Below are 26424 nucleotides of genomic sequence, written 5' to 3'. Positions count from 1 at the left end.
GCTCCCTTTGCTCGTGGCCGCCGCCACCCGCCTCCTTCCCGGGGCCAGCCCTGGCGCACACACCTACAGAACTCTGCTCAGGAGAACAAGCCGGGCGCAGAAGGAAGGCGCCATACGGCCCTCTTAGGCACCTGGGGCCGTCAGGGCCACAAGGGCGGGAAGGAGGCTGGGGGCCGGGGCGCTAGTTTTGCTGGGGACAGAGTTTCGGTTCGCGGGGATGGTGGCGGGGCGGCTGCCCCACGGTGGATGGACCTAACGCGCCCGAAGATGCTAAGAGGGTGACTACGTCACACACGTTTACTCAGTTAGGACCTCATCACTTAGACATTATCTTGGGGCGTTCTAGTACTTCCTCAGGGCTGACCGGAAGGGCTGAGGGCAACACGCGCCTACCCACAATCCTGGCCACTCAATTAAGAATCGCAGTGTGCGTGTGCGAAACCACAGACCGAGGAGGGACCAGAGTCCAGGTGATGACGGAGCGCGTGCCCTGCCGAGGGGCCGAGTGGCCTTTCTCTGCACGGCTGGTGTCACGGAGCAGGTGCAGGAGGGACGGGCGCTCCGGCCGGGGTGGGGGGCCCGCCAGACCCCTTCCTGCTCCTTCGGAGGCCCGAGGCCCGCCGCCACACGACAGGGGCCCTCACAGCCGCCCCGGGAGGGCTCATGGCTCCTGAAGGACCGACCATGTGAGGCGGTAACTTGCAGGGCAAGGTGCCCCCAGGAGACCAGGGGGATGGGAAGCCAGTCCTGGTACGTCCAAGAAAACCCAGTACTTGTGACGTGGTGGCTGTGAGGACACAATGGACGTCTGGGTCTAGGGTTGGGGGGCCGGGACGAGCAAAGAGCAATCCAGGACGCTTGGTTAAATATGATTTTCAGATCAACAGCACTTTTGAAGTGTATGCCTCCCCGTGCATATTTGGGACATACTTGTTCTAGAAAGAGGATTCCTCATGGATCTGAAATTCAAGCGTAACTGGGTTTCCTATCGTTTACCTGCAGCTCCAATTTAGAGGATTTGGTAAAAGGCTTTGGGGTAAGATTTAGGGAACAAGCCAGTGGAACAAAAACTATCCAAGTCAATACGTTATGTTTTAATTATTTAAATTTGATCTTTACTGAAAAAAGACCACAGAACAATTTCTCAGAGGAACCTAAGATGTTGTAGAAAAAGAAGGAACATTTCGTCAAAACTCAACCAACTCTGGAACTGTGGAAGGGATTCAGAAACGTCACCGGATGGTTCAGAACCAGGTGGGGGCGGGCGGGGGGTGAGGGCGAGGTGTGAGGTGGCACTGCCTGGATGGGCACCCGCACGTGGCTCTCCCGACAGGACGGCAAGTGTCAGAACGAGGTGCGGAGATCTGAGCTAGCAGCGGGCTTTAAGGGATGCCGGCCGGGAGAACGTTCAGAGATGTGGGGGGAGGCGCTCGCTCGTCCCGAGGTCCTGGCTGCAGGGCTGGGCCCCGCGCTGCTCCCACCTGCCCAGGGCCGCCTCGGCCGCAGCTAGGGGGCTGCCTGCCCGGACCAGCTTGGGGTGCCCACGGCCGTGTTACGCTGGGCTGGGTGCTGAAGACGAGAACCACAGAGAAGGGAACCGTGTCTTTTCATGGAAGCCGCCAGCTGCAGGGAAGAGTGGCTCGCAGGGAAGACAAGGCGGGAACTCACCCGCTACTACGAGAGACACTTCACAAATGTCAACTCTTCCCTCTTGCTCAGTTTTCTCTGTCGGTGAAGTCGGGTTTTCAGGACCCTCCTCAGGACCTGCCCCTGTGGCCCTGATCTCAACCCGGAGTGCGGAGCCACGACCACGTCGGACAGACGGTGTGTTAGAAGACGGTGGGCGCTTCTGAGGACAGCCAGCAGCGGACGTAGGGGGCAGCAAACACTGAGACGGACAAGCGAGTCCCTAACTGCCGACAGAACGCACGTGCCTAGAGGAGCGACACATCGTTTACATGCACTGACCTACACGGTCATCACTCGGCTCACGGGACGGAGCCCAGGAGGGGCGGGTCCTGCGCCGCGTCCGACATCAGGAACTGCTCACGCTCACGCCAGGAGCCGACCACGAGCTGGGTCCCCTTTCCCTGGTCGGCCTGCCCCCAGGCCCCTCCTGCCGTGGACGAGATCACAGGCCTAAGCACACATGTCCGCCCGTCCCTCAGGGTCTGGGCACCACCGACCAGGAACTGACGGACTCCCCGTGTTTTCCCGAGACTTGGGGCCTCAGGTGAGGAGTACGGAAGCTTTATGCTAGCGTTTGTCTGTACGATTTAACTCCTCTTTAAACGCTGAAAACGTTCTTTCTTTCCTACCTCAAGTCTGCAAAAACCAAGTGCTTAAGGAAAGACCCAACTGGAAGTGGCTGAGAGACCGTGAATTCACCCTACGTGGACATATCAGAAAGAGGATTTTAAAAACTAATGGTCACTTTCAGGCCGTCAACCCTCTCCAGGTCAATTAGGTCCTGGCCAAACAGGTGTCCCGGGACTCCTGGTGGACAGGCTACACAAACCCGAGAGTGACCAATGTGCCTGAGTCTCAGTGCGTCTCAAGTCAGGACCACAGCCCTGTCTTTATTTTACACGAACGGTGAGAAATGAAGAGACAGCCAACACCTACGGCTCTCCTGTTGCAGCTGCATCCCCGCGGGACCCAGCGCCAGGCCAGCCCCTGCCCCTGGGTCACTCCGGCAGCCAGCGCAGGATGGACAGCCTCCACACCCCCGCCCTCACCGGCCGAGGGCAGCGTCACCAAGCCCATTCTGAGCACAGGGACACCGGGGCCACAGAGCCCGCCCAGACCTGAACTCTGATCAGCCGCGTCCCACAGCCGATCCGTCGCGTGAGACGCAACGAACACGCTTCTGGCTCCGTGGTGGTAAAGGGCCGAGGGGAGGCTGGAGAGTTCTAGCTGGATGAGGTTTGCTCTGGGGAACACGCCGGGAGGACGGTGCTGAACTGCCCTGGGCTTGAAAGCATGAGAAGCCACAGACTGGGATGCCGTGGATGCTGGACAGGCCCCGGGGCGTGACTCCTGGCAGGAGCTGCGGCCTTGGGACGCAGGAGCCTAACGGGGGAGAGCGGCGGTACCAGGGAAGCTTCTGCTCCAGGAAAGGGGTGAGCAGCCTCTTAGCCAACGACACAGCCTGGCCGGCCCGGAGCTCAGCTGCAGGTGCTGGAGAGCTGGTGGTGCAGGAGCCGCCAAGGGCGTGGGGGTTGGGCTCCAGGGACACAGAGGTCGGGCTCTGGGGATGGGGGCTCCAGGGATGTGGGGGGTCGGGCTCTGGAGATGGGGGCTCCAGGAACATGGGGGGTTCATGGAACATGGTCGGGCTCTGGGGATGGGGATGGGGGGTCGGGCTCCCGGCAACTGCGGCTCTGGGGACAGACCACACTACGAGGGCCCAAGGAAGCAAGCCCAGCACAAACTTGCGGGGTCTCAGGCCTCCCTCAGCTCCCGGCCACACGGGCCCCCGACCACAGGAGGCTCTGCTGCTGAAGACCTCAGAAGCGCTGGTCAAAGAAGTTTTACGAAGTTGTGCCTGCGATTTCTGTTCTGCTCCAGGAGTGAAAACCCTTGGTCCCCTAAGCCAGACACCCCCGAGACTCCGGGGCACTCGTGATACAGAGTGAGACTAACTGTCCTCTGATGGCCACTCGTGCAGTAAGCTGTCCGTCCTCTGGCAGAGGGTCGCATCTCTACCCAACTGGTCCCAGGGTTGACCCCTGCATGTTTTGGGGCCAGGCCACACACAACTGTGTGAATGTTACTCAAACGGATTCTTGGGGGTGCTACTGCTCACCTTCCAAAAATTTAAAATGTATAATGTTATTTCCAATAACTTGTAGAGAGTAAAGTAGCTTCGTTCTAAACCCTTAAAGTTACATTTAGAAAGGTCTGTGCTCCTGGTCAAGTTACTGTGACTCTTCAAAGCAAGTTTCCAAATCGTGGACACGATTCTGCTAGACTTTGCGGCAGGGGAGCGGGCACGGTGTGGTGGGCGCGTGCTAGGCTGTGCCCTTGGCCTCCTGGACCAGTAGGGTCTAGAACAAGGGCCACAGAGGCCAGGCAGGCTCCAACGGGACAGGGTTGGGCGAATGCGACACGCACCCCTGGGGCTCGGCACACTGGCTCTTGGATCGTTGGCGTGGGGCTGTCCCATGTGCCGGAGGGCATTTTCAGCTGCACCCCTGGCCTCCATCCCTGGGACATCAGCCATACTACTACTCCCTTAATTGTGCAAATCAGAGGTGGCCCGATGTCCACGGGGCCCGAGAGCCCTGCTGGGAACGTGTGCTGGCACGTGCACAGCCCGCCGGTGCCCTCCTCGGCCTCCCTGCCCCAGCTCACGTGCAGGATTGTCATCTAGGGACCCGCTGAGGCAACCCACTCAGCCGGGCGAGTTTGCCGTCCACCGGCTGTGACCATGAGCTCCTTCCTTCCCTTTGTTGTCAGTAGGCGAGCAAAGGAGGAGACACAGTGTGCGGCCCCGCGGGGCACCTGCTAGTAACATTTGGGAGACACCGGCACAGGTGCCCCCACCTGCCCCGTCACATAACCAAGGCACGGGCACCCCTGTCGTTCCCAGACAGTAACATCTACTCAGCAGGGAACCTCGGGGGTTTTGGCAGGTCCTCCTGGACGGGGCAGACAGTCCTTGACACGTTCTCATCTTGCTTCCGTCTCCACCTCCTTCCCCCACTTGAGAAAACTTACAAATGCTCACCTTTCGTTCTTGCTCAAGGCTGCTTGGGAAGCTGCAACAGAAGGTAACTTCACTCGTGTTTTAATTTTTCACGGGAACACCTTTACACAACATTTCAATTCACGTAAAGGAACATGGGCAGCGTGCCGGTCGCTTTATAAGGTGCGGCACAGTGCCAGCTACAGTGGCAGGGAAAGAACCGCCGGCTTCCGGCCCGACCGGTAGAGGAGAGACTCCGGCCACCCCAGCCCGTCGGCGTCAAAGCGCAGAGTGGACCGCCCCGCTGGGAACCAAACACGGGTGCAGACATGTCACGGTTCAGGCCAAGTGGTATTGCTTTCCGCCTTGCCGGCAGGCGGCATCCACCAAAGCCCAGACACCCTGCTCCGTCCCTCGCGAGGCGGCCCCAGCACGCTGGGCAACCAACCAACCAACCCACAAGTGCATCGTACCTGTCGTGTCTCAGAGCTCTCATATCAACATAGACGGTGGTTGGGTCAGGTCCCGAGGTCCCCTGCAAGCAAGGACACAGCGCGGTTAACTCAAGTTTGTGTGGGAGGCACCTGGCTCTGTGCTTCCTACTCATTAGGGAGGATTTCTTTGGCAAAAGTCTCAAACTGAACAGAACTAAAAAGCACTAAACCCACACCTGTCTCCAAGAAACGTGTTCGTGTCCAGTTTGGAAACCTCGGTTCTGAAAGGAGCATCTACTGGGAGCATGCTGGGCTTTCACGGGGCTCGACCGCCAATCCCGTTTACACAAGTGAGAGAGAAGAGGTGTGCCACATGCCATGCCCAGGTGCCCGTGGGCAGGCTGAGGAGGACGGAGGCACAGCTGGCTGAGAGGCTCCCACCACGGGCGTCCCAGGAGGCGGGTCTTCAGAGACACTTCTAGCTCCGCTTGCGCCTTGGCTTCCCTCCAGCCGAGGGAGGTAGATTTTGCCTGTGACACAGTTTATCAACAGTACACAGCTGGGGGCACGCGTGGCCGAGCTGCCTGTGTCACACGGGGTCCACGTGCTGGTCCTGGCGCCAAAGATCCCCTCAGAACATGCTGGGGTGACTTCTGACCCCGTGGGAGCCACGTGATAGAAGCTACGTTCCACACCAAACGTCTAGCTCTGCGTCTCGGGAAGGCCATGTGAAGCCGTGGGCAGAAAAACACGGCACCCGAGCGAAACTCCAAAAACAGACAGAGCCCCTCATGGAAAATTCGGAGAATACGCGGAGATTCTCCAGGAGACAGCGTTCACCCTGCACCTCCGAAGAGTGGGATGAAGACGCCTCGCCACAGCGTCCGCCCCCAACACTGCCGCCGCCGGGCTCTCCCCTAGGGGACACACCAGCACCCCCGTCAGCCCCCGTGCGGAGCGGACGCCCCATGGGACCCCAAGAACCACCTCCCAGCCTCGCTGCTCAGCGCAGCAGCCTTCAGACGGGGCCGGCGTCCTAGGCAACGCAAACGCAGGGCCGCAGGAGGCCGATCGAAAAGTCCGAAAACACACCACCAAACGTGGGAAGTGAAGTCACACGGACCAGGCCCCAAGGTGGCAGAGAAACGCTGACCCGCCAGGTGCCACCGACACGGCTGTCACACGCGGGTGCCAGGCCTACAGTGCGGCCCCAGCAGCTGCCCGGCTCCGCACCAGCTCCAGGCCGCGGGACGCCGTGGGGCAGGCCCCGGGAAACCTCCCCACACACAGGACGGTGGCAGGAGCAGATGTTTAGTGGCCACACGTTCAGATCTTTTCCTTTGTGAGGGAGGCAGGAGGGTGACTCGTGCCCAACCGCCGACTGCTCCCCCTGGCAACGCAAGTGCGCCCAATGGCACGGCGTCCACGTGGACTGCTCTGAACAAAGCAGGACTTTCTCCTCCCTCTCGACGTTCTCAATGCCGCAGTTCCTTCTCCAGCTCACTTCGGGACAGGGCACAGAGGATATGCACCCCACCCCACACAGCGTGACCGGCCACATCACACGAAGGCCTCTGCTGGACGGCGGCTCTGGGTAGGGATTCCGGGCAGTCCGGGGTCGCTCTCCGTGGGTTTTCACTGCTTATGGTCGACGGTCATTGGATGTCTGTGTGACAACCCTGGGTGAGCTTGCATGCCCCGCACCTGAGCCACAGCGTCCACCTCTGCTCCTCGAGGGAACAGACAGGACAAGGCGCCCAAGGATGTTCCAAGCTCCAGGGAACCAAGCACTGAGCTTACACATGGTCACGGTCAGCTCTCTGAAGAGGGATGTCCCTCCTCCCCCTGAGCACCTGCCCCGCGTCACCCCACGCACCTACAGGGATGTTCCCCCCCTCCCAGGCACCTGCCCTGTGTCACCCCACACACCTGCAGGGATGTTCCCCCGAGGACCTGCCCTGCATCAGCCCCACAGGGACGCTTCCTTCCAATGTGCTGTCATCCTCCATGGTCTGGGTGCCCAGGTCCACCCCTTCTAAATTTCCTACATGGCAGAAACGTCAGGAAGCACCGTGCGTCAGTCTCGTGAGGCCACGTGTCCCCCTAGGTGAGTGCGGGGTCTATTCCTCGGAAGCACAGACACACAGGAAGCTGTCCAGGTGCACTGCAGTCGGAGGGTCCCTGGGGCGCCCACCCCCGACCCTGTGCTCATCCCAGGCACTCCGCAGAGATGACCGCAGCAAGATCCAGCAGCCTCCAGCAGGCCCTCCTGGCTTGGGGACACACAGAAGCCAGACCGCGGGAGGGACGGGCTCAGGACTTCCACTGCATCTGCCCAGACTGAATGACTCCTTGGATCCCAAATGCTACCTGGGACAAAATACGCCTGCGTTTTTTCTAAGCTAATGTAACTCCAGGTGCTGTATCCTAGAGAACAGTAGGGATGACTAGGATCAGCCTCCTACCTGCGGGGGCGCAGAGGAGACATGTCAGCCCCTGCAGCGGAGCTGGGCTGCTGCAGCCAGAAGTGGTACACCAAGAATGCGGCAGAGGGGGCAGCCCGGGGGGCCCAGCGGTTCAGCCGCCTTCAGCCCGGGGCCTGGTCCCAGAGGCCGGGGATCGAGTCCTGCATCGGGCTCCCTACAGGGAGCCTGCTTCTCCGTCTGCCTGTCTCTCTCTCTCTCATATGAATTAAAAAAAAAAAAAAAAAAAAAAAAAAAAAAAAAAAAAGAACGCGGCCGAGAGTTAATAAACAGGTGTTTCCAAACTTGAAAAACCCTAAGGTACAAAATACTGAGATTTCAGCATAGATAGGAGGAAGTGTGTATTTAACATAAAATTTCCTCACTTGCGCAAAATTAACTTCACTTTGCCAAAGAATGTAAGCTGGAGTTTCAATGTGGAGATTCTTCTTCAATGCATAAAGGAGCCCCAAGTAGTCAAAGATCATCAGAGATTTGCAAAAAGGATCATCAGGAAAGAGAATATTCACTAATTCCAACTGGAGCTTATTCAGACATGAAGACAGAGCACGTTTGAAATTTCAAGTTACGTTAATCAGAAAAAAAGAGGATTCCCTCTAAAATTTAGCTGTAAATATGCTGCGTATGCACATATTCATCCCAAAAATCACTTTTTTTATTGGTATAAAAGTATCACGTCAGTCAGGCGTCAGATACTTCCAGAACAAGTGTGTGATATCTCCATCTCAGCCGCAGGTGTTCAGACTCCCATCCCCGACACAGCAGGGAAAACCCGCCCAGTGCTCGGAACGCATCACGGCCAGGAGCAGCGCTCACCACGATCCCTGGAGTGCCGGCAGCGGCTGGAGCCAGCACTTTAACCCCAGAGCGGCACGAGGGGCGCAAAGCCATGTTTCCAGCACACCGACGTGGGCCTCTCCACGTGCTGGCTGCGGCAGGGGCCAGGGACGTTACCCCCGAGTGGGGGTTGTGGGAGGCGGCGCCCGGGGGACACGATGCACGCCCCGGGCCTCGTGAGCCTTGTGGCCGCACCGGCAGCTGACCCGGAGCAGGCCAGCCTCTTGGCGGAGTTGCTACCACGCCTGTCTCACCATGCTCAGTGGGGTAAGGTGCAGACGACACAGCGCGTATTCAAGCAGCAACACATAAAAAGAGGATGTCGTAACCACGCGTGTTTTTGCTCGGGAATGCGGTTGCTTCATCATTTAAAAACAATCAGTCCAGTTTACTGTATTACAACAGAACAAAGGAGAAAAACACGATCGTATGACGAATCAGTGGCAAGAAACCCCTCACTCGTGGCCCAACTAGGAAGACAAGGGAGCCTCTTGTCTGAGAAGGGCCGTGCTCACCCCGGGGCAGGACGATGGCCTTGGTAGCCTCTCCCGGAAGCTGCACCCTAACGGTTCCCTCACTCAGGCCTGTGATCCACCCAGAATCGACTTTTGTGTATTCTACGAGGAAGGGTTCGGGCTCACTTACACTCATCCAAATCCTGTTGTTCCAAAACGTGTGTCAAAAACACGGTTTTTTTCTCTATTCAGTGGACTTGGTGACATGGGTCTATTTCTCATTTTTTTTTTCCACTTTTGCTGTTTTTGTTGTTTTGCTTCTCTCTGGTCGTCTCTCTGGATGCCAGTACACGTCTTTTTTTTTTTTTTTTAAATGGCATTTTCTGTAGGTTTTTTTTTTTTTTCAAGATTTTATTTATTCATGAGAGACACACACACACACACACACACACAGAGGCAGAGACACAGGCAGAGGGAGAAGTAGGCCCCCTGCAGGGAGCCCGATGCGGGACTCGATCCCAGGACTCCAGGATCAGACCCCGGGCTGCCCGGTACACATCGTCTTGACTAGCAAAGCTTCACAGGCAGTTTCAGCATCAGGAAGCTAAGTCCTCCGACACCCTTCTCTTTCAAGACCGGTTATTCTTTTCTGCAATTCCCTAACAACTCTAGAAGCGTTTTGTCAATTTCTTCCAGACAAGTCTTCTTAAATTTTGATTGGGACTGATCAGTTTTGGGGGAAAAAAGTCATCTGAAAAATACTGACTCACTGGTGAAGCACCTGCCTTCAGCTCAGGTCACGATTCCAGGGTCCGGGGGTCAAGCCTCGTGTTGGGGTCCCTGCTCAGCAGTGAGTCTGCTTCTCCCTCTGCCTGCCCCTCCCCCTGCTAATAAGTAAATCTTAAAAAAAAATATATGGACTCGTTTACTCCATGAACATGACATGTCCATTCCCACTCTTGGTGACCATGAACGAAGCTGCCATCCACATGTGTGCGTTGGCCCCTGGGGAGGTGTGTGCTTTCACTTCTCATACATGAATACCCAGGAGAGCACCGCTGGGTCATGTGGCAAGTCCACGTTCAACAGTACAAGAAGTTCACAAACTGTCTCCAAAGTTGTTGCACTATCCCACATCCCAGAGTGACGAGGCTTCAGAAACTGCTCGGTCCACACCTGACATGGGATCAGCAGTCTGTCTCTCTCGCTTATTAGTAATCGGGGTCACTAGGAGTTTACCAAATTTATTATTTTTGTAAAATTACCTTTTCACCATATTGAGTTTTCCATTGGTCTGTTTTCTACTTAACTCATTTCCATATTTATTTTTATTTTCAACGTTGGGTCTTAATTTTTTTCCTTTTTCCTAGATTTTTTTTTTTTTTTGAAGTGGAAGCTTAAATAGATTTTACACTTGTGGGCAGCCCCGGTGGCGCAGCGGTTTGGTGCTGCCTGCAGCCCAGGGCGTGATCCTGGAGACCCAGGATTGAGTCCCGCGTCGGGCTCCCTGCATGGAGCCTGCTTCTTCCTCTGCCTGGGTCTCTCTCTCTCTGAATGAATAAATAAATAAATCTTAAAAAAAAAAAAAGATTTTACACTCGCCTCTTTCCTAATACAAACATTTATGGCCGAGCGCTGCTTTACATGCAACCAACAAAATTTGATACACTGTGTCTTCATTAACAATCTTTTAAAAGTATTTTCTCATCTTCCTCATGATTTGTTTTATTCATGGGTTATTCAGAAATGTGTTGCTTAATTCTCAAATATTTAGGGATTTTCTGGCCATTTTCCTGTTATTACTAGCATATTTACATCACAGAGTATACTGTGTGACTGTGGTCACTTATTACTCATTGAAAACTGTTCCATAGTCTTTCTTGGGAATTGTTCATGTTTGAGAAAAATGTCAACTCTGCATCAGCTGGCGTCTGAGTGTGCTTGGGCAGCCACCACAGAATACACAGACCATGTGCCTTAACAGAAACTTACTTCCTCACGGTTCCAGAAGCTGGAGGTCTGCGACCAAGAATCTGGCACGCGTGGGCTCCGGTGAGCACCCCATCCTGGGCTTGCTGACCGCTGCCTCCCTCGCCGTGTGAGCTCGGGGAGCACAAGCCCTCACTTCCCTCCCTCTTCTCGTCACGACACCAGGACTATCAGATTAGGTCCCCACCTCCAGGACCTCTCTCAACCTTTATTACATTTTCATGGGTGCCACGTCTCCAGTCACAGCGCGGGTAAGGCTTTAAGATACGGCTTTTTCAGGGATGCGATCCAGGCCCAGCCGTAGGGTGTCTGTGAGGGTCAGTTGCATCGAGTGGGGCCATGTGCTGCTAAAACCTCTGTGCTCTTTTTCTTACTTATTTTATCAGTTACAGGGAGAGACGTTAAAGTCTCCAACTAGCACTATGATTTGGTCTTTTTTCCGTTTAATTCTGTCAGTGTTGCTCACAAGCTTCGAAGCTCAGTTTTTAGGTGCATCTGCATTCAGGACTTTCACGTTTTACAGTGAACTGCGCCCCTAATCATCATGAAGCAGACACCCTCGCTTTCAGGGTCTGTAACAGCACGCCAGTCGTCCTCTCTCACCTTGTGTTTATGTTCAACATGTCGACACCCTCGCAGCTACGGGGTCTCTCCTCCAACTGCACGGAGCTCAATCTCTTCAGCCTCCCATCTCTGCCTTTTAATTGGCCTGTTTGTTCATTTACTTTAACTGTGGATGCGACTGGCCGTGTATTTGTCCCTTTCGTTTGTGGTCCTTTCTTGGGGGGAGTATCTCGGGCGGTCAACCTTCTCTAGTGGCTGACGTAGAGATCAACGTGCCTCGTGATCCACCTTCACATAATGCGCCTTATGAACCAGCAGCAGCATTTTTCCATCCACCTCCGTCCACCCTGAGGTTCATCACCTCGGGCGCCACAGCCACTCAGGCCACAAATGCCTCAATGGTCTTTTTCCACTTCGAATACTTAACAGGCTTTAAAGAAATTTAAATTATTTACCTACCTATATATTGATAGAAAAAAATTCCAAACGTTCCCTTGGATTTACCTTCTCTCTAGCATTCTTGGCTTCTTCCTACAGACCCGAGCTGCCTCACCACCATCCTCTCTGACCACGTGGCTCAGCTCCTCTCAGAGACCTGCTGCGGTCCATGCACTCTAGGCGTCGCTCCGCTGTCCTCTGCGTCTGTGGTGTTGGTTGTGTGCACTGTCCTTCCTCCTCTGCACGTCGTCTATATAGGCAGGTGACTGCTTTAGGACCACCTCTAATTTGGCTCTCAGCATCTGGATGAGGACGCGCCCAGGTGTGCTGGCATCTGCTCCGCTCGGCCCTCACAGGGATGTCGAGTCTGCAGGCTGCTCGCTCCCATCAGTCCTCCCTCAGGTCTCACATCGTTCGTAGTCTCCGTCCCCTTGCCCTCCTGTTCTGGGATCCCGTTCTGGGATGTGATACCGCCCCAGGGACTGCGCAGACTGCTCCACTGCTCTCCTTGTGTGTGTTTGCAGAGCTTCCACTGATGGGGCTGGAAGTTTGCTCCCGGCTGCATCCAGTATCCCTTTGGAACCACGAGCAATCTTCTGTGTCTGTGGCTTTCGTTTCTAGCATTTCCATATGGTTCTTTCTTGTACTTGTGACCTTTCTGTGACGTCCTCCAGCTTTTCATGCAAAGCGCATGCCTTTTCAACTGCACTCTTTAACTTACGTCTCGTAATTGCCTCGGAGTCTCTGCTAACTCCAGCGTGTGTCCTACGGATGGCTTCTACATCCTCCTCGGGCCCCATATTACATGTCCTTTCCTCTTTGAGCTTTTCACTGTGTGACAAACACGGTTTCAAAGACCTGGGGAGACAGAAGTAGAAAGCCCGCATGCCCCACAATGGGCACGTCCTTCTCTGGTCTCGCTCAGGGTCTTGGCGACCTGTGCCGTCTGCAGGGGTCTGGGCTCTTCAATGGCTCCACTGAGACGCCACTCGAGGCTGGCCTCATGGCTGGGGGCAGGACCAGGAGCGTGGATCTGAGAGTCCGGACACCAGCTTTCTGCTGGACAAGGCGGTCCTCCCTTCCCTCCAGCCTCACTGCAGCCTTCTCCCTCCCACAGCCAATACCCGGCCTGTGGAGGCCAAAATGCAGCACGTGGTGAAGGCCCAGGGGCCTGGGACACACGTGCTCAGACCTCTTGCCCCACCTCTGTCCCTGGGGCGCAAGGGGGGCCACCTGGGGCTGCCTGGATGGAGCCACCCAGCATTCCTGGTCTCTGCTCAGCCCTAAGCACCTCTGCCTTCTACCCACTGATGCCCATAGTCCCTCGGAGGGAATGGTTTCTCCTCCAGGGCCCCCTGATACTGCAGACACCCATTGTTTTGTTTCCTAGAGGCCTAAAGATCCTCAGGTGATTCTCACGGCTCTCCTGCTGCCACCAGCATCTGCATGCTCCCCTCTGGACAGGTGGGGGCGCTGGGCAGGGATGCTGAAGGACGGGATTTCCACCCACCCTGCTACGCTGTGCCGTATGGTTTGGATGGTCTCTACGGTGAGTCCCTCCAGCTGCCCCTCAGTCAGATGAAGACAACAGGGGCTCTTCTCCCCACAGATGACCTGAGCTCACGGAGACGCCTGAGCATCTTCAGCTGACAGGTCTGAAAACCTGATCGTTTCTAACCATGAGAGCTGTTAGGACAGCTGTTCTGGGGGGAGAGGCTGTCAGAATGGGACGAAGGGTATGTGTTGGTTTGGGAGCCAGGTGATGGGCTGAAGTCGCCGTCGGCCATCCCTTCGGGGGCACCCAGCACCTGAACCCTATGTGGGGGATGCCCCTGCGGAGCTGTGTGGGCCACAGAGCCCTGTCCCTGTGCTGTAACTGGAGCCAGCACTGCCATCCTGACCCACCAGCCGCCCGCACCCACCAGGGGCGCCAGCACGCGTTGGGGCTCCCGCTGCGGCGGCGTCTGCACCGTGGCCCGAGCAGAGTCTGAGCTGGACAGCGGGGGGAGGGGAGGGCATCCGGCGCAGCTCAGCCACACCAGCGTCCTCCCGGCGTTGCGCCCTGAACCGGGCCTCCAGCTCCCCCGCCGCCTCCGAGAGTGACCCACGGCATCTCCAGAAATCCCTTTACGTATAAATTGCCAAGGAAGCTTTCTGAAACTTGCAAATCCGAACACGAATCCGAACATTGACCAGTTTCTGGTCCCAAGATGCAGGGCCGTGACATCGCTGTTACTCTGCACCAGCCCAACGAGGCGGCCCAGTTGGAGGTGTGCGCACTGCAGGCACTCCCAGGGGCACCGGCACTCTCCCCTCCACCCAAAAGCAGAAGGGGAAAGGAATGGGGAGCTCTAACTAACCAAAGTGTCATAACTAGCGATTTTCTTGAGAATTTCCTAAGATTTCCATCAGCCTCTGAGCTTCCTGGTTTCTTTCTCTCCAACGATCAACGACTTCACTTCTCATTATCGGGGGGCCATATTTCTCTTTCACTGTGTGAGTTTTAAGATTTAAGGTTGGTTATAACTGTTACTATTGATTTAAGCTTTCCCCCCAGGTAAATTAATCGTATTTTTCTAAAATATAACAAAGATCAAAGGTTGCGCTAAGCTGACCTAAGGGAAAAGGGAAGACCTCATTTTCCCTCCTTTCTTTTGCTGATGGGGAGGACGTTCGTTTTTGTTATAATGAGCTAACTTTCTGAATTGAATGCAACCATAGACCTTCCAGCTTATGCTTCTGAAGGGTAATTGTGGTTGCAGGCAGTATCTCTGTCAACAGAGGTTAATACGCACATGACACTTCTTTTTTTTTTTTTTTCACATGACACTTCTTAATAGCATGAAGGGAAATCTACGTGAAAGTTAAACTCAGAAGTCATAACTTGACCTAATGTCCACTTTTGTCAGAGAGATTCAACAAATACAAATTGTGTTAAAGTCATTTTTATGGTTAAAGATTCTGGGAAGTATCATGTTTAAGTATAAAACACGGTCCCTACCTCTACATTTCTTCCTCGTGTAGAGTCTCCAATAGACCAATATTTCATGTAAAATTCAAGTCAGCCACACTTAATTTTATGAGCCCATTCTTCTGCCACAGAGCTGTGACATCGACCTCAAGAGGGCTGTGTTGAAATAATGTGGCAGTTCCTGCTTCAGAACGGTAAGTGGGTGAATAAATCACTCGTTTCTGAGATCGAACAGCTGAGTCAACAGCAGCACAGAAATTATGACTGTCCCAATTTCCTATTTTTATGACGGTCTCACATTTAGATTCTTATACCTGCCCACTTGCATATTTGATAACGCTACATTTGTCAATTTTCAGGATTTTCTCTACACCAGGGTTTTACAAGCAAGCAGCCGTCAGGACACTTTCCGGCACGCTGCCCACCCACACAGCACGGGCCGGACGCTGTACAGCCTCCCACCCACAGAGACATGCATCTTCCGGTCGCCTAATTTAGGTCGTACAAAACAGCAGGTGTGACTTAAAATCTAGAGAGAAGGAAACTGCTGAAAACCATATTGGCTCCTCTGCTGTGTGTGGTCAACTCTGCTTAGACTGTGTTCAGAAGCAGCAAAGGTTCCGCCTCCACCTCCCCGCTCCGTCCAGAGGATCCTGACCTCTGCTCTGAACTCAGACTCTTCCCTCTGAAAACAGCTACCTCACCCCCATGCGCTGCAGGAGATCCAACCAGAGAACACTTCTGTTTTCAGGGTCAATGTCTTTTTCCTTAAGTGTAGGCCCTGGACTGGCTACTGGAGCTAACAGTGGGCAGCAAACCCTTACTTCTCACCAGCAGGGAAGAGCTACAAGTGACGCCACAGCCCTGACTTGGTGGAGATTAGTTGCTGCCATGGACTTAACTTCACACAGGAGGCTGGACTCGTAACAAAAAATTGCCTGGTTTCCCCAAAGTGAATTGTATCTGCAGCTAATGGAATCAAATTGTGGTACTTTCACAAGGTGGACTCAGCCATGGGCAGCCACGTGAGGCCCTGTCCTAGGTAGTCTGTCACCAAGCGGAGGCTCACAAGCCTCTAGAGGGACAATGACAAGCAGTGGCAGAAAGCATTAAGCAGGAGGGATGAATGCCAGCGGAATTCAGAGCAAGGAAAATACTTGTAGCCAAAGGACTTGGACCTGGAAAGAGATGCAGGATTTTGCCCTGGGAAGACGGCAAGTCCACTTCTGGCCGAGAACAGCGTGGGTCATGGTACCAGAAAGTAAGAGCACCAAAGACTCTATGGTGGAGGATGGTGCTTGGTGTCAGACTGTATGAAGTCGGGAGGATGATGGAAGATTCAGAGCAACATCAATGAAAACCATTCTCTTATAGTAAAAACCAGCCCCTAACTTATCTCCATGTAACATTAAAGTCTCACGAATCAGGCACATTTCATTCCGCAGTCATACCAACCTGCCCCCCAAAGACCAGAGAGCCCTCCTCCAAGTGGTAGGTGGGCCCGCAACATGGTGCCCAGGCGTGACCGCGGGGGCAGAGGGGAGACGCCCCTTCTCCGAACGCGGCTGCTCGAGAAGGCTGGGCAAGCCGCTGGGTGACCAGGACGAACAACCCTCTTGGGGAAACTGTGTGCCCACCCGCCACTTTCACATACATTGGCAATTCTGCTAATTCTACAATGAAGGGAAACCTAAAATGTTCAGCGCCTTTAAACATTTAGGGACAGTATAAATTCCTGTTTTTTCGATATTTTTACATAAAGGGATTAACAGTAATTACTTCTGGGTGGATGGAATGACAGGACTTATTTATATATTATTTGTGTTATATAGTTATTGGCTGCTCTGTATTTCCTGATTCGTTTTCTAAAATACTCCTTTATTAAAAAGTTCAATCTGTAAGAAATCCAGAAATAGGTTATTTCCCATATTTGTCTACACATTCATAAAGATTCAGTTTTAGTACATTTCACAAATCTTGTTAGGTATTTACTGTGGGCTGGGCCCTCTATTAACACCTCAGGGAGCAAGAGACGTGCCTTTCTGCCCTGACCGAGCACTCCGCCTGTGGGTTCGCTATCACCACGCAGGTTGGAGATGTGCACGGACTGACCGGAGACTAAGGTTCTGCTGACCAGCCCTGCTCATGGCCCTTACACTTACTCGCTGGCGTCCCAGGCACGGCGTGGACAGGCTACCTGTGGGGGAGGCCTTCCCTGACCCCGTGTCCAAGTTGCTCTTCACCCTCCTTCTTGGCTTGTTTTACTGAGAATACTTTACACAACTACGGAAAGATACTCTGTGTTCAGTGTCCACCTCACTGATTAGAAGGAAAAGTTCAATGAGAGTAAAATTGGACTCAGGATGACATAAAGTCACTTGATGCGAGGGGTGTCCCCTGGAGCTGCTGAGGCCCCTGGAGCTGTGGGGACAGGGCTGTGCGGCTGCGGGGAGGCCCCTGGAGTTGCGGGGACAGGGCTGTGTGGTTGTGGGGTCCTTCATCAAATACAGTGCACATGCTCACTGCCCCCTCCAAGTCAGAAAGTTCCTGACCTCTGCCTCACTCCTGGTCCCGTCATCCTAGCCAGCAGCTGGAGCCTGCACGCCGGTATCATGGTGTACTTTATCTGTACTCTCAGACACAAGGACGTTTCTAGCTAGTTTCAAATGCTAATCATTCAGAAAAAAGAAACTGGGTATAAATGAGTTAAGAATAAATTAAACAAGTGAAAAAACTAGAATGTACAATATTGATTAAAGATAAGGCCAAGTTTGGAAAATAGTGTCATGGCCCAGAACAGTGACATCACTTTGGATGTAGCAGAAATTTTGAAAATAAAAAAAACCGAGATAAACCCCTTCTATAGATGATGTTTCTCATGCAACCTCATCAGATGGGTCACTTCTGGGAGTCCCTTCTCCGCCCAGGTTGGCGGCGAGTCCCGGGGCCTGGAACGCCAGTGAGGACAGGGCTGCCTGGGTGCTTCCCAGGGTCACGCACAGGGTAATAGTGAGCATCTACTTCTGGGGTCAGAAACGGCGGGGGGTGGGGGTGGGGGACAGCAGGTGGGCAGGACAGAGATTGGGAGGCGACCTGTGGGTTGTGCTCAGTTCCATCACCTGCCGTGAGTGGCGTTTTTTCCTGTCACTTTGTTGGAGGAAGTCTGTAGCTGTGCCCTGGGTGGCCTGCTGCGTGTGGCTGGGGAGGGCACGTGGGGATGGCCCCGTCAGTCCTCCCAGGCAGCGTCTGCCATGGATCGGGGTGCTGGTGTAAAGGGTTTGAAAGAAAGGATAGTGAAGATGGTCACGAGGGGCCAATGAAGGCAGTGTTTCCCTCCACGGCCACCGTGGCCACCTCACCGCTGGGCCCCACAGACGCCACCTGCAGCCAGTATTTCTAGACTGAGCACAGCAGTGAATTCCGGGCCGACTGGTGCACTGGGCCTGCTGCCTACACAAGACGCTATCTATGCTTCTTGCCACCATGAAACGTTTGTCCAGTGCAGAAGCTCTAAAAAGCCTGACTTGGGGTCTGCGCCAAGTGCTACTCGTGTTAAAACGTTTCAGCACAGACCAAGAACTCTGTGCACCATGGGTGCTGGTCACAGACAAACACAGACTGAAAATAAATGAAGAAAAAGGGAAGAAAACCCACCAGAGAAGTGTGACCAGTCACATGCATTGGATCATCAGGTATCCTGTAAGCATAGCCGAGCATCAGCCACGGAAATGACACTGGCTGTGCCGAGTGCCTGTCACTGAAAAGTCACTCTGACGGGCACACGCCTAGATCCCCGTGATACCCACCTGCAAGCAAATCGCCAGGTTCACCCTGCAGCCGAAGGATGTGCTCACGGCCCGTGGGTGGAGACCCAGGTCCTTAAAGAGCTTGGAGAACGACTGGGTGAGCGCTATCCGAGGCCGCTCTTCCGCCACCACCACACACGTGCGCACGCGGGACAGGTCCAGTCCTCGGGCCTGGAGAGAACGACAGCGGTAAGGTGGCAGCCTTCCAGTGCCCAAGCGCGTGACCTCCTCAACCCGACGGGTACGAGCGGCACACGCGCTACCCAGACATTCGTCCCTAGGGCTGTGTGTGTCCACGGCATTAAAGTGTCCCAAGACGTCTGTGTGGAAAAAACCCTACAGGTTCCAGGGGACCGAGGCGCTCCTACAAACCCATCTAAGGTAACAGCAGGACTTAGCAGTGAGGAGGAGCAAGGTCCTGGATAAAATAAAGGACAAGGTCTGGGGAAGCAAGGAAGCTTCTGTACACACCGCTACCAACATGGGCACACGCTGGCCGGAAACAAGAGGACCTGCTTCTAACACAGAATGGAAAAGTAAACACAGGACGCCTCCCAAGTCCCACGAGACTGGAGAGCCCACGGCCAGCTCTGATGGCTGCGCATGACCGAGCACACCCCAGGGTGCGCACTACGTTGGGTCAGCAGAGCAAAGGGCAAGCCTCAGAGAGGGACCTCGGTGAGCTGAGCACCAGAGTCTGCGAAGCAGGGGGTCTCCAAGGATGGACACTGGCTGCAGCATCTGTTCCCCTGGCCCCCTGCACCATGGCCTGGGCTCTGGGGACGGACACTGGCTGGACCGTCTGCCCTCCTGGGCCCCTGCACTGTGGCCTGGGCTCTGGAGATGGGCACCGGCTGGACTGTCTGCCCTTCTGGCCCCCTGCACCATGGCCTGGGCTCTGGGGACAGACACTGGCTTCTACGCGGTACAGGGACACACAGCCGGGGGGCCTCAGGCTCGCAGAGACCCTGCACAATGTGACTCAGAGCGTCACTGGGTGGCACCAAGGCTCCACTTGTGTGTCTGTGTGTTTGGGAGGCAGTGTGGCCTGGGTCTGCAGATGAGGTGCCTGGAGCCAGAGATTCTAAGTTTGGCTCCAGAATTTAGTAAGTGTAAGGACCAGAATTTAGTAAGTGCCTAAATTTAGTAAGAGACCAGAATTTAGTAAGAGCCTTTAGTAAGGCTCCAGAACTTAGTAAGTGTAAGGACCAGGAAAGGGTGTTGAATTTCTCTGTAACTTGAGAGTCTTCATCTCTAAGAACAGTGGTTTCTACGCCAGACACCTGTTGTAAAGGTTACATGAATCAACACGTCAGCTGCTAAGAAAGCACTTGATCACATTGTTATTTGTGAAACATACTCATTTTATGAAATAATATAGGTGGGTACAAGTAGTAATTACATCTTACATGTTTCTTTTCCCATATGTTTATAATTTCACGTAATCATAGATTTACGTGGCTTTAACATTATCTTCTGTTTTCTTGTTCAAGCTTAATGCACTAGGTCTAAATAGGAGAAACTTCAGGAGGTAAGCATAGCACACGAGTATCTGTATGTACGTGGAATATTTGTGCATGCGTCTACACACTCATCTACGCACATGTCATCTGCATATACACAGAAACGTATGTCTGGGTGTGCAAACAATGGAGAGTAGCCAGAACGTACGCTGCAACAGGCGATAGGATTACTGCCCGCTCCTTCCCTGGATAAGGACTCTTCACCATGAAAACACGGTGATCAAAATGTTACTGGTTTAAATGGAGGAAGTGTTAATACCTTGTAGGATGCAGACCTACAAATCAGGGTCTTCAAGGAAAACAAAAATGAGAGGCTAAAATCAAGCCTATGACTTGAACACCAACATCAGAGTTGAAGGAGCTTCACTGAACAAGTGAATTCACCAACAGAAGAGCAAGCTTTTGAGGGCAGGCGAGGGAATCACGGGCATCGGGAGCACACCCCGACCTGTCACCCTTGTGGGCGATTATTCACCTTATAAAATCAAGTTTTCACTTGAAATCAGTTTTGTGAGCTCCAGGCGATAGCGGACTATCCCTCAACTCTTGTAACGACTTTAACCACGGGAGCCCCTCCCATGCTCTGGGCCGCGTGCCCCCCCCACCCCCCCGCCGCGTGCTCCCCGGGCGCCCCGAGGCCCTGGCCACGGCTTACCTTGAGGGATTCCGTCTGCGAGCCCAGCCCCTTGGTACACAGCTCCATCACCGAGTAGGAGCAGAACGTGTCCCGGACTTTGTACTGGCTCACGGCAAGAAGCCACAAGGCAGGGTTGGTTTCCAGCTCGGAAGGCGGAATGAGGATGGACTGGTGGCCGGAGTATACGCTGCAGAGAGAGACGGGAGGGGCCGCGTGAGGCCGGGGCCGCGTGAGGCCGGGGCCGCAGGACTCCCCCGAGCCTCGGGAACGCCTGCTGCCTGCTGGCGGGAGCCCCCCAGGTTCGCAAATACAAAATCAATGTGTGTTGACAAAAACCTTCTGCAAAACCCAAGACAACCACAGGGTCTTGTTCCACGGCTGCGTGTTTGGGCCGTGTCTGAACCCTCCAGCGCTGTGAGGCCGTCAGGGGTCTCTCAAAGCTGCTGTATTTGCAAATGTGGGGAGCACGGGGATGCATTTATAAAGATGTACGTGTTCTTCAGAGGAATGTCTAACCAAGTCCTTTTTTTTTTTTTTTTTCCTTTGTTTTTTTTTAATGTAACTGCTACACCAGCTGCGGGGCTCGACCTCACGACCCTGAGATGAGTTGCATGCTCCACGGACTGAGCCAGCCAGGCGCCCTGCCCTTTTTTTTTTTTTTTAATAATTGGCTTTTACTGCATCACTGAAGGAAGAATCTTAAACTCCTACGCATTTAAACCACGTGTCAAAGTCCTCCAATGGTAGTTCACTGCTAGAGCTGTGCACACGCTCTAGCGACCTCGTAATGCCCTGCTGCTGCTTTTGCTTCGCTGCTTTAAGCTAACGTATAAGCCAGGAGAGGCAGTTAATCTGAACACCTATGAAGGAACATAAGTAAAAGACAACATTGTACTTGACACACTATTTACACACACGCTGTATTAAATACGCTCAAGCATCTCAAGGCTGTTACCTTCGTGCATAACTCAAGTCCATGTAAACCAATTTCTCCTCTTAAATGAAAGTACTTCCTCTGGGGAGGGGAGAGTGGGAGCTTGGTCCCATCCTTCCTTCCACCGCTCAGGGTGCTGGCTGGGCAAGGGGAAATCACACGCGGGAACTTTAGCAAGCAACCCACTGGCTCTTGGGGCACGTTATGATAAACATCACTTAAAGACGCTGCTTTTGCGTCAGAAAATGCCTCAGCCCGTCACTTTGCAGCCCTCAGATGTCCCTCGAGGGGGGACGACCTGTGACGCCCCGTGAGGGCTCAGGCCCTGCCGTGACTGGCGAGCTGCTGTGCACCTTCACAGGTGTGACCCCCTGCACCCCTACGCACCCTTCTGCTGCTAATGCCAGTCCTGACTTTCAGAGGCTCCTGTCTCGTGTTTAAAATGATAGACATCTGCTTTCCAGGGGTCATACGCCCCCAATTTGGAATGTTTTAGGAAGAATACAGTATTTTTAGACTAACGAAAGGGGTTTGTTGGCAGATGTCTTCTCACTTGGGTTCTCAAGATGGATTCCACAAAACTCACATCCAAGACACGTGTGTAGAGGAAGACAGCAGGACACATAACTACCTTAGTCTGACCCGAGGCTAGTGCAGAGAAGCAAGCGCACGCAGCAGAGCGTGGGCACGGGCTGCGCGGCAGGGGGGTGTGACGGGCACGTCTCTGCCCCACGTGTCTGCTTCCAGGACACTCTTGCTTGTCTCTGCAGAATGTGACACACACACCAAGCCCCTCGCCTGGAAACACCCCACCATACATCCCTTCTCCAGACCACAAGTTCTTATACTCAGAACTGAGGTCCTTTCTGCTATTGGTCACAACCCAGACAATCGACAACCAGCGTGTGTGGAGAAAACCTAAGTGTTACTCGAGGAAGGTATCTGATAATCACGGGGAAGCTGACTTTTAAGTGGTAGTCTCCGAACAAGAATGTATGGATTTTATTTAATCCTTCGGAGTAAGGAAGTCTGAGAACAGTCTATGGAACTATCCTTTTTTTTTTTTTTTAAAGATTTTTATTTATTCACAGAGATGCAGAGAGAGAGAGAGAGAGAGAGACAGAGAGAGGCAGAGACACAGGCAGAGGGAGAAGCAGGCTCCACGCAGGGAGCCTGACATGGGACTTGATCCAGGGTCTCCAGGATCACGCCCTGGGCTGCAGGCGGTGCTAAACCGCTGCACCACCTGGGCTGCTTAAGGGACTATCCTGAACTGAGAAGCAAATCAGAACCGGTCTGAGTCAAGCTGGGAGGAGAGCTGAAGAGCTCTGAGGATGCACTGCTGTTCCCAGTAACGGGCAGAAAGGATGGTCGTACCCACAACTTTCGAATTTCCTTTGAAATCCTGCTGCCCCCAGAGCAGCATGCTCCAGCAGGGCTCCCGGAGAAGCCCAGCAATGTACCTGATGGTCAACACATCAAAATCAGGGAAGATCCCACTCCCAAGACCAAAATTCTGCCAGTTTTCCCCTAAGATTCGTCCTTGAGAAATGAACTTTGGTCATTAAAGATCACTTTCTACTAAGATCGTTCAAAGGCCAGCGAGCACAAGTCTGTCCGGGTCCCAAAGTCCCAACTCCTCTTCCCACGCTGCCTGTGAGCTGTCTGCGGCCACTGTTGCAAGCGACATCCCACCAGACAACCTTTGAGGATGAATGTAGCCTGGAGTTCACAGTTTGTGAAAAGAAACTTTCATCCAGAAGTTCTTATATCCAGAACCTAGGTATTTTTTTTTCTTTAAAACTTTATGTATTTATTCATGAAAGATGGAGAGCGAGGCAGAGACACAGGCAGAGGGAGAAGCAGGCTCCATGCGGGGAGCCCGATGCGGGACTTGATCCCGGGACCCCGGGGTCACGCCCTGAGCCGAAGGCAGACGCTCACCTGCTGAGCCACCTGGGTGTCCCTAGGACCAAGGTCCTTAAAATTTGTTTCTATCTGATGTAGGAAGCTGGGATGTCTTATTTTGTCCTCACCCTTGAAGCATACTGTGTTATTTTCAAAGTAACCTTCTAAGAATTATACACTTAGGGGCTGAAACAAGCCAAACATCCCCCTGGCTGCACCCCTATGTCCAGGGGCCAAATGATGCCACCCTGTGTAGACCCAGAGGTCCCACGGGCCATTCCTGGAGACAATTCCCCGGGGCCATGAGGCACGACGCTCTGTGCTGAGAGCCTCTCCCCAGCAGTGGGCAGCCCCGGGGACGTGGACACTCACACACGGCTCTCCCACATGGCCCCCTGACGCACACTGAGGTTTCGTCTTGCGATCGTGGGCACCGTCTCACTGTCCGCCCCTTGCACCACAGCCTCCAGACCTCCCCCCTCAGCACACGCACACCCGCGGCTACTGTAAGAGTCCTGGGTAGCCGATGTGTTAACTCCAGCACAAAGGAGGGACAAACATGACAGGAAGTTACCTCTGCTAAGCGAACATTAGAAGAACAATCTCAGGGCCAAACCGAGACCGAATATGGGATCACATTCCAGGCAACAGCCCAAGGTCCAACAGGCTGGCACACGACGCCCCTCATCCATCAGTTACCCACCAGGAAGCACGTGTCCGCTCCTCCATGAACAGATGTTATTCCACCTGTTCCAGACTCAGGGTTAACCGTACAACCTCAGGGATCCCTGGGGGGCTCAGAAGTTTGATGCCTGCCTTTGGCCCAGGGCGCAATCCTGGGGTCCCGGGATCAAGTCCCACATCAGGCTCCCTGCATGGAGCCTGTTTCTCCCTCTGCCTGTGTCTCTGCCTCTCTATGTCTATCATGAATAAACAAATAAAATATTAAAAAAGACTGTACAACCTCATTAGATCTCCCCACAGGATTTTTATCGAGGCTCACATTTATGCAGCTGCAGCTTCTCACCAAGGATTCTCACATTTCAGCACCGGGTTCCAAACACATTTGGGGACATCTGAGCCAGTAACTTAGGCAATCAACAGGCTGGTAAAACCTTATGACATTTCTCTTGATGAGGACAATTTATCGTTTCTGTATCGTTCCAAAGGTTTTACTTTGTAAATACTATCGTAAGGAGATCCAAAATGCAGAAAATTAAATACAGAACAGCCACGACTAGCTTTCTCAAGAACATCCATCTGGATTCGCCATCTGTTTGAGCAGAACCCCTCCCACATGAAACGACTGGGGTCCCCCGCGTGGATTCAAGGCTAAAGAATGAGAGACCTGCATGCACGCTCGTGAGAACCAAGTACGGTGCGCCTCTCTCCTCACGCCCACCAACAGGATCAAGTCAACATTAAGAAAAAAATCAACAAGACCTGATCACAAAGGACAAACAAGAAACCTGACTCACGGATTTCCTCTTCGCCCTTTCCTTGCTCAGCCCAACAGATGTCCATTAATTGTTTCCTTTAGTAACCAGCACCGATTTCTTGGCAACAGCTACAGACGCTTCCACTGACTAAACCACCCCACTGAGAAGCAGGTTGCTTCCACTGAAGATGATTATTTTCTGAGAATTCCTGGAACCTGAACTATTCTAGTTTAGATGCAAACTTCAGGCAGAACAAGATGATTAGAAAGACACGTGGGCAGTGTTTTCTCCACGTCGGTGGCTGGCCTCTTCGTTCTCCTGATGGAGACGTTTGTAGCACGGGGATGCTACTCTCGTGACGTCTACCCTACCACAGACTGTGCTTTGGCGTCGTATCTAAGAAGCCCCTGCCGGTCATCCAGAACGCTCCCTTCTAGGAGATCTGCAGTTTTACAGTTCATACTTGGGTCTATGACCCATTTGAGCTACTTTTGTGACGACTGTAAGGTCTGTGCCTACACTCGGTTTCTGGCATCTGGATGCCTGGTTTGAAGAGACCATCTTTTACTGTGATGGACGGTCTCTGCTTCTCTATCAAATGTCAGTCTATCTCCAGGTTTCTGCACCATGTAAATGACGGACACGGGTCCATGATGATGATACATCAATGAGGGGCCTAGATTATTAAAAAAAAAAATCCCCTCAGGCGCAGGCTGATAACGGGGGAGCCCATGCCTGTGTGGTGTAGGAGGTGCATAGGAAATCTCTGTAGCTCCCACTCAATTTTGTTCCAAATCTCAAACTGTTCTGAAAAATAAAGTCTATTAAAAAAAAACAAAAACACAGCTGACTAGGAAGGAAAAAAGGACATTTGGATGAAATAAAATTTCACACCCGTAATTTAGTGATTCCAGATATTGAACCAGAGAAAATACACAAAATACTGGAAACTATCAGAACTTGGGCACTCTGAGCAAGGCAGGTGCACGGCTCGCGAAGGCACGCGTCACATGTCACTGTCTTGACTTGCCACCTCAGAACCCCATGACAGGCTGCGCTCGCCTTCTGTAGGGTACACATGCCACAAAATCCACCCCGTGGGAAGCACAGAACTCTATTCACTATGTTCGCAGAGCCGCATCGCACCCGCCCGACGCCCAGTCCTGGGGGCACCTGTGCTCACCTGTGGACTCCAGCCCCAACCAACCACTGCTCTACTTCCCGTCTGTAGCTTTGCTTTCCCAGATGTTTCACAGAAATGGCTCATACGATACAATCACAAACGTGTGGGTCCTTTGAGTGGCTTCTTTCTCGTA

At 53.4% G+C, this 26424-nt stretch overlaps 1 protein-coding gene across 3 annotated transcripts in view; it reads right to left on the bottom strand.

Moving 5' to 3' along the window:
• The window catches only part of DIP2C (disco interacting protein 2 homolog C), a 251485-nt gene that overhangs the window by 16365 nt on the left and 208696 nt on the right, over positions 1-26424 (bottom strand). For all 3 annotated transcript variants that reach the window (XM_041767644.1, XM_041767645.1, XM_041767646.1), the window contains 3 exons: positions 20846-21014; positions 18668-18838; positions 5164-5225 (listed from right to left, as the gene is read on the bottom strand). In XM_041767644.1, the coding sequence (XP_041623578.1) occupies positions 5164-5225; positions 18668-18838; positions 20846-21014 (402 nt within the window). The remainder of the gene's footprint in view (positions 1-5163; positions 5226-18667; positions 18839-20845; positions 21015-26424) is intronic.

The sequence above is a fragment of the Vulpes lagopus genome, chromosome 8, assembly GCF_018345385.1.
Source record: "Vulpes lagopus strain Blue_001 chromosome 8, ASM1834538v1, whole genome shotgun sequence".
In the NCBI taxonomy this organism is placed as follows: Eukaryota; Metazoa; Chordata; class Mammalia; order Carnivora; family Canidae; genus Vulpes; species Vulpes lagopus.
The sequence above is the reverse complement of the archived record's forward strand: the minus strand, read 5'-3'. Positions and strand labels throughout refer to the sequence as shown.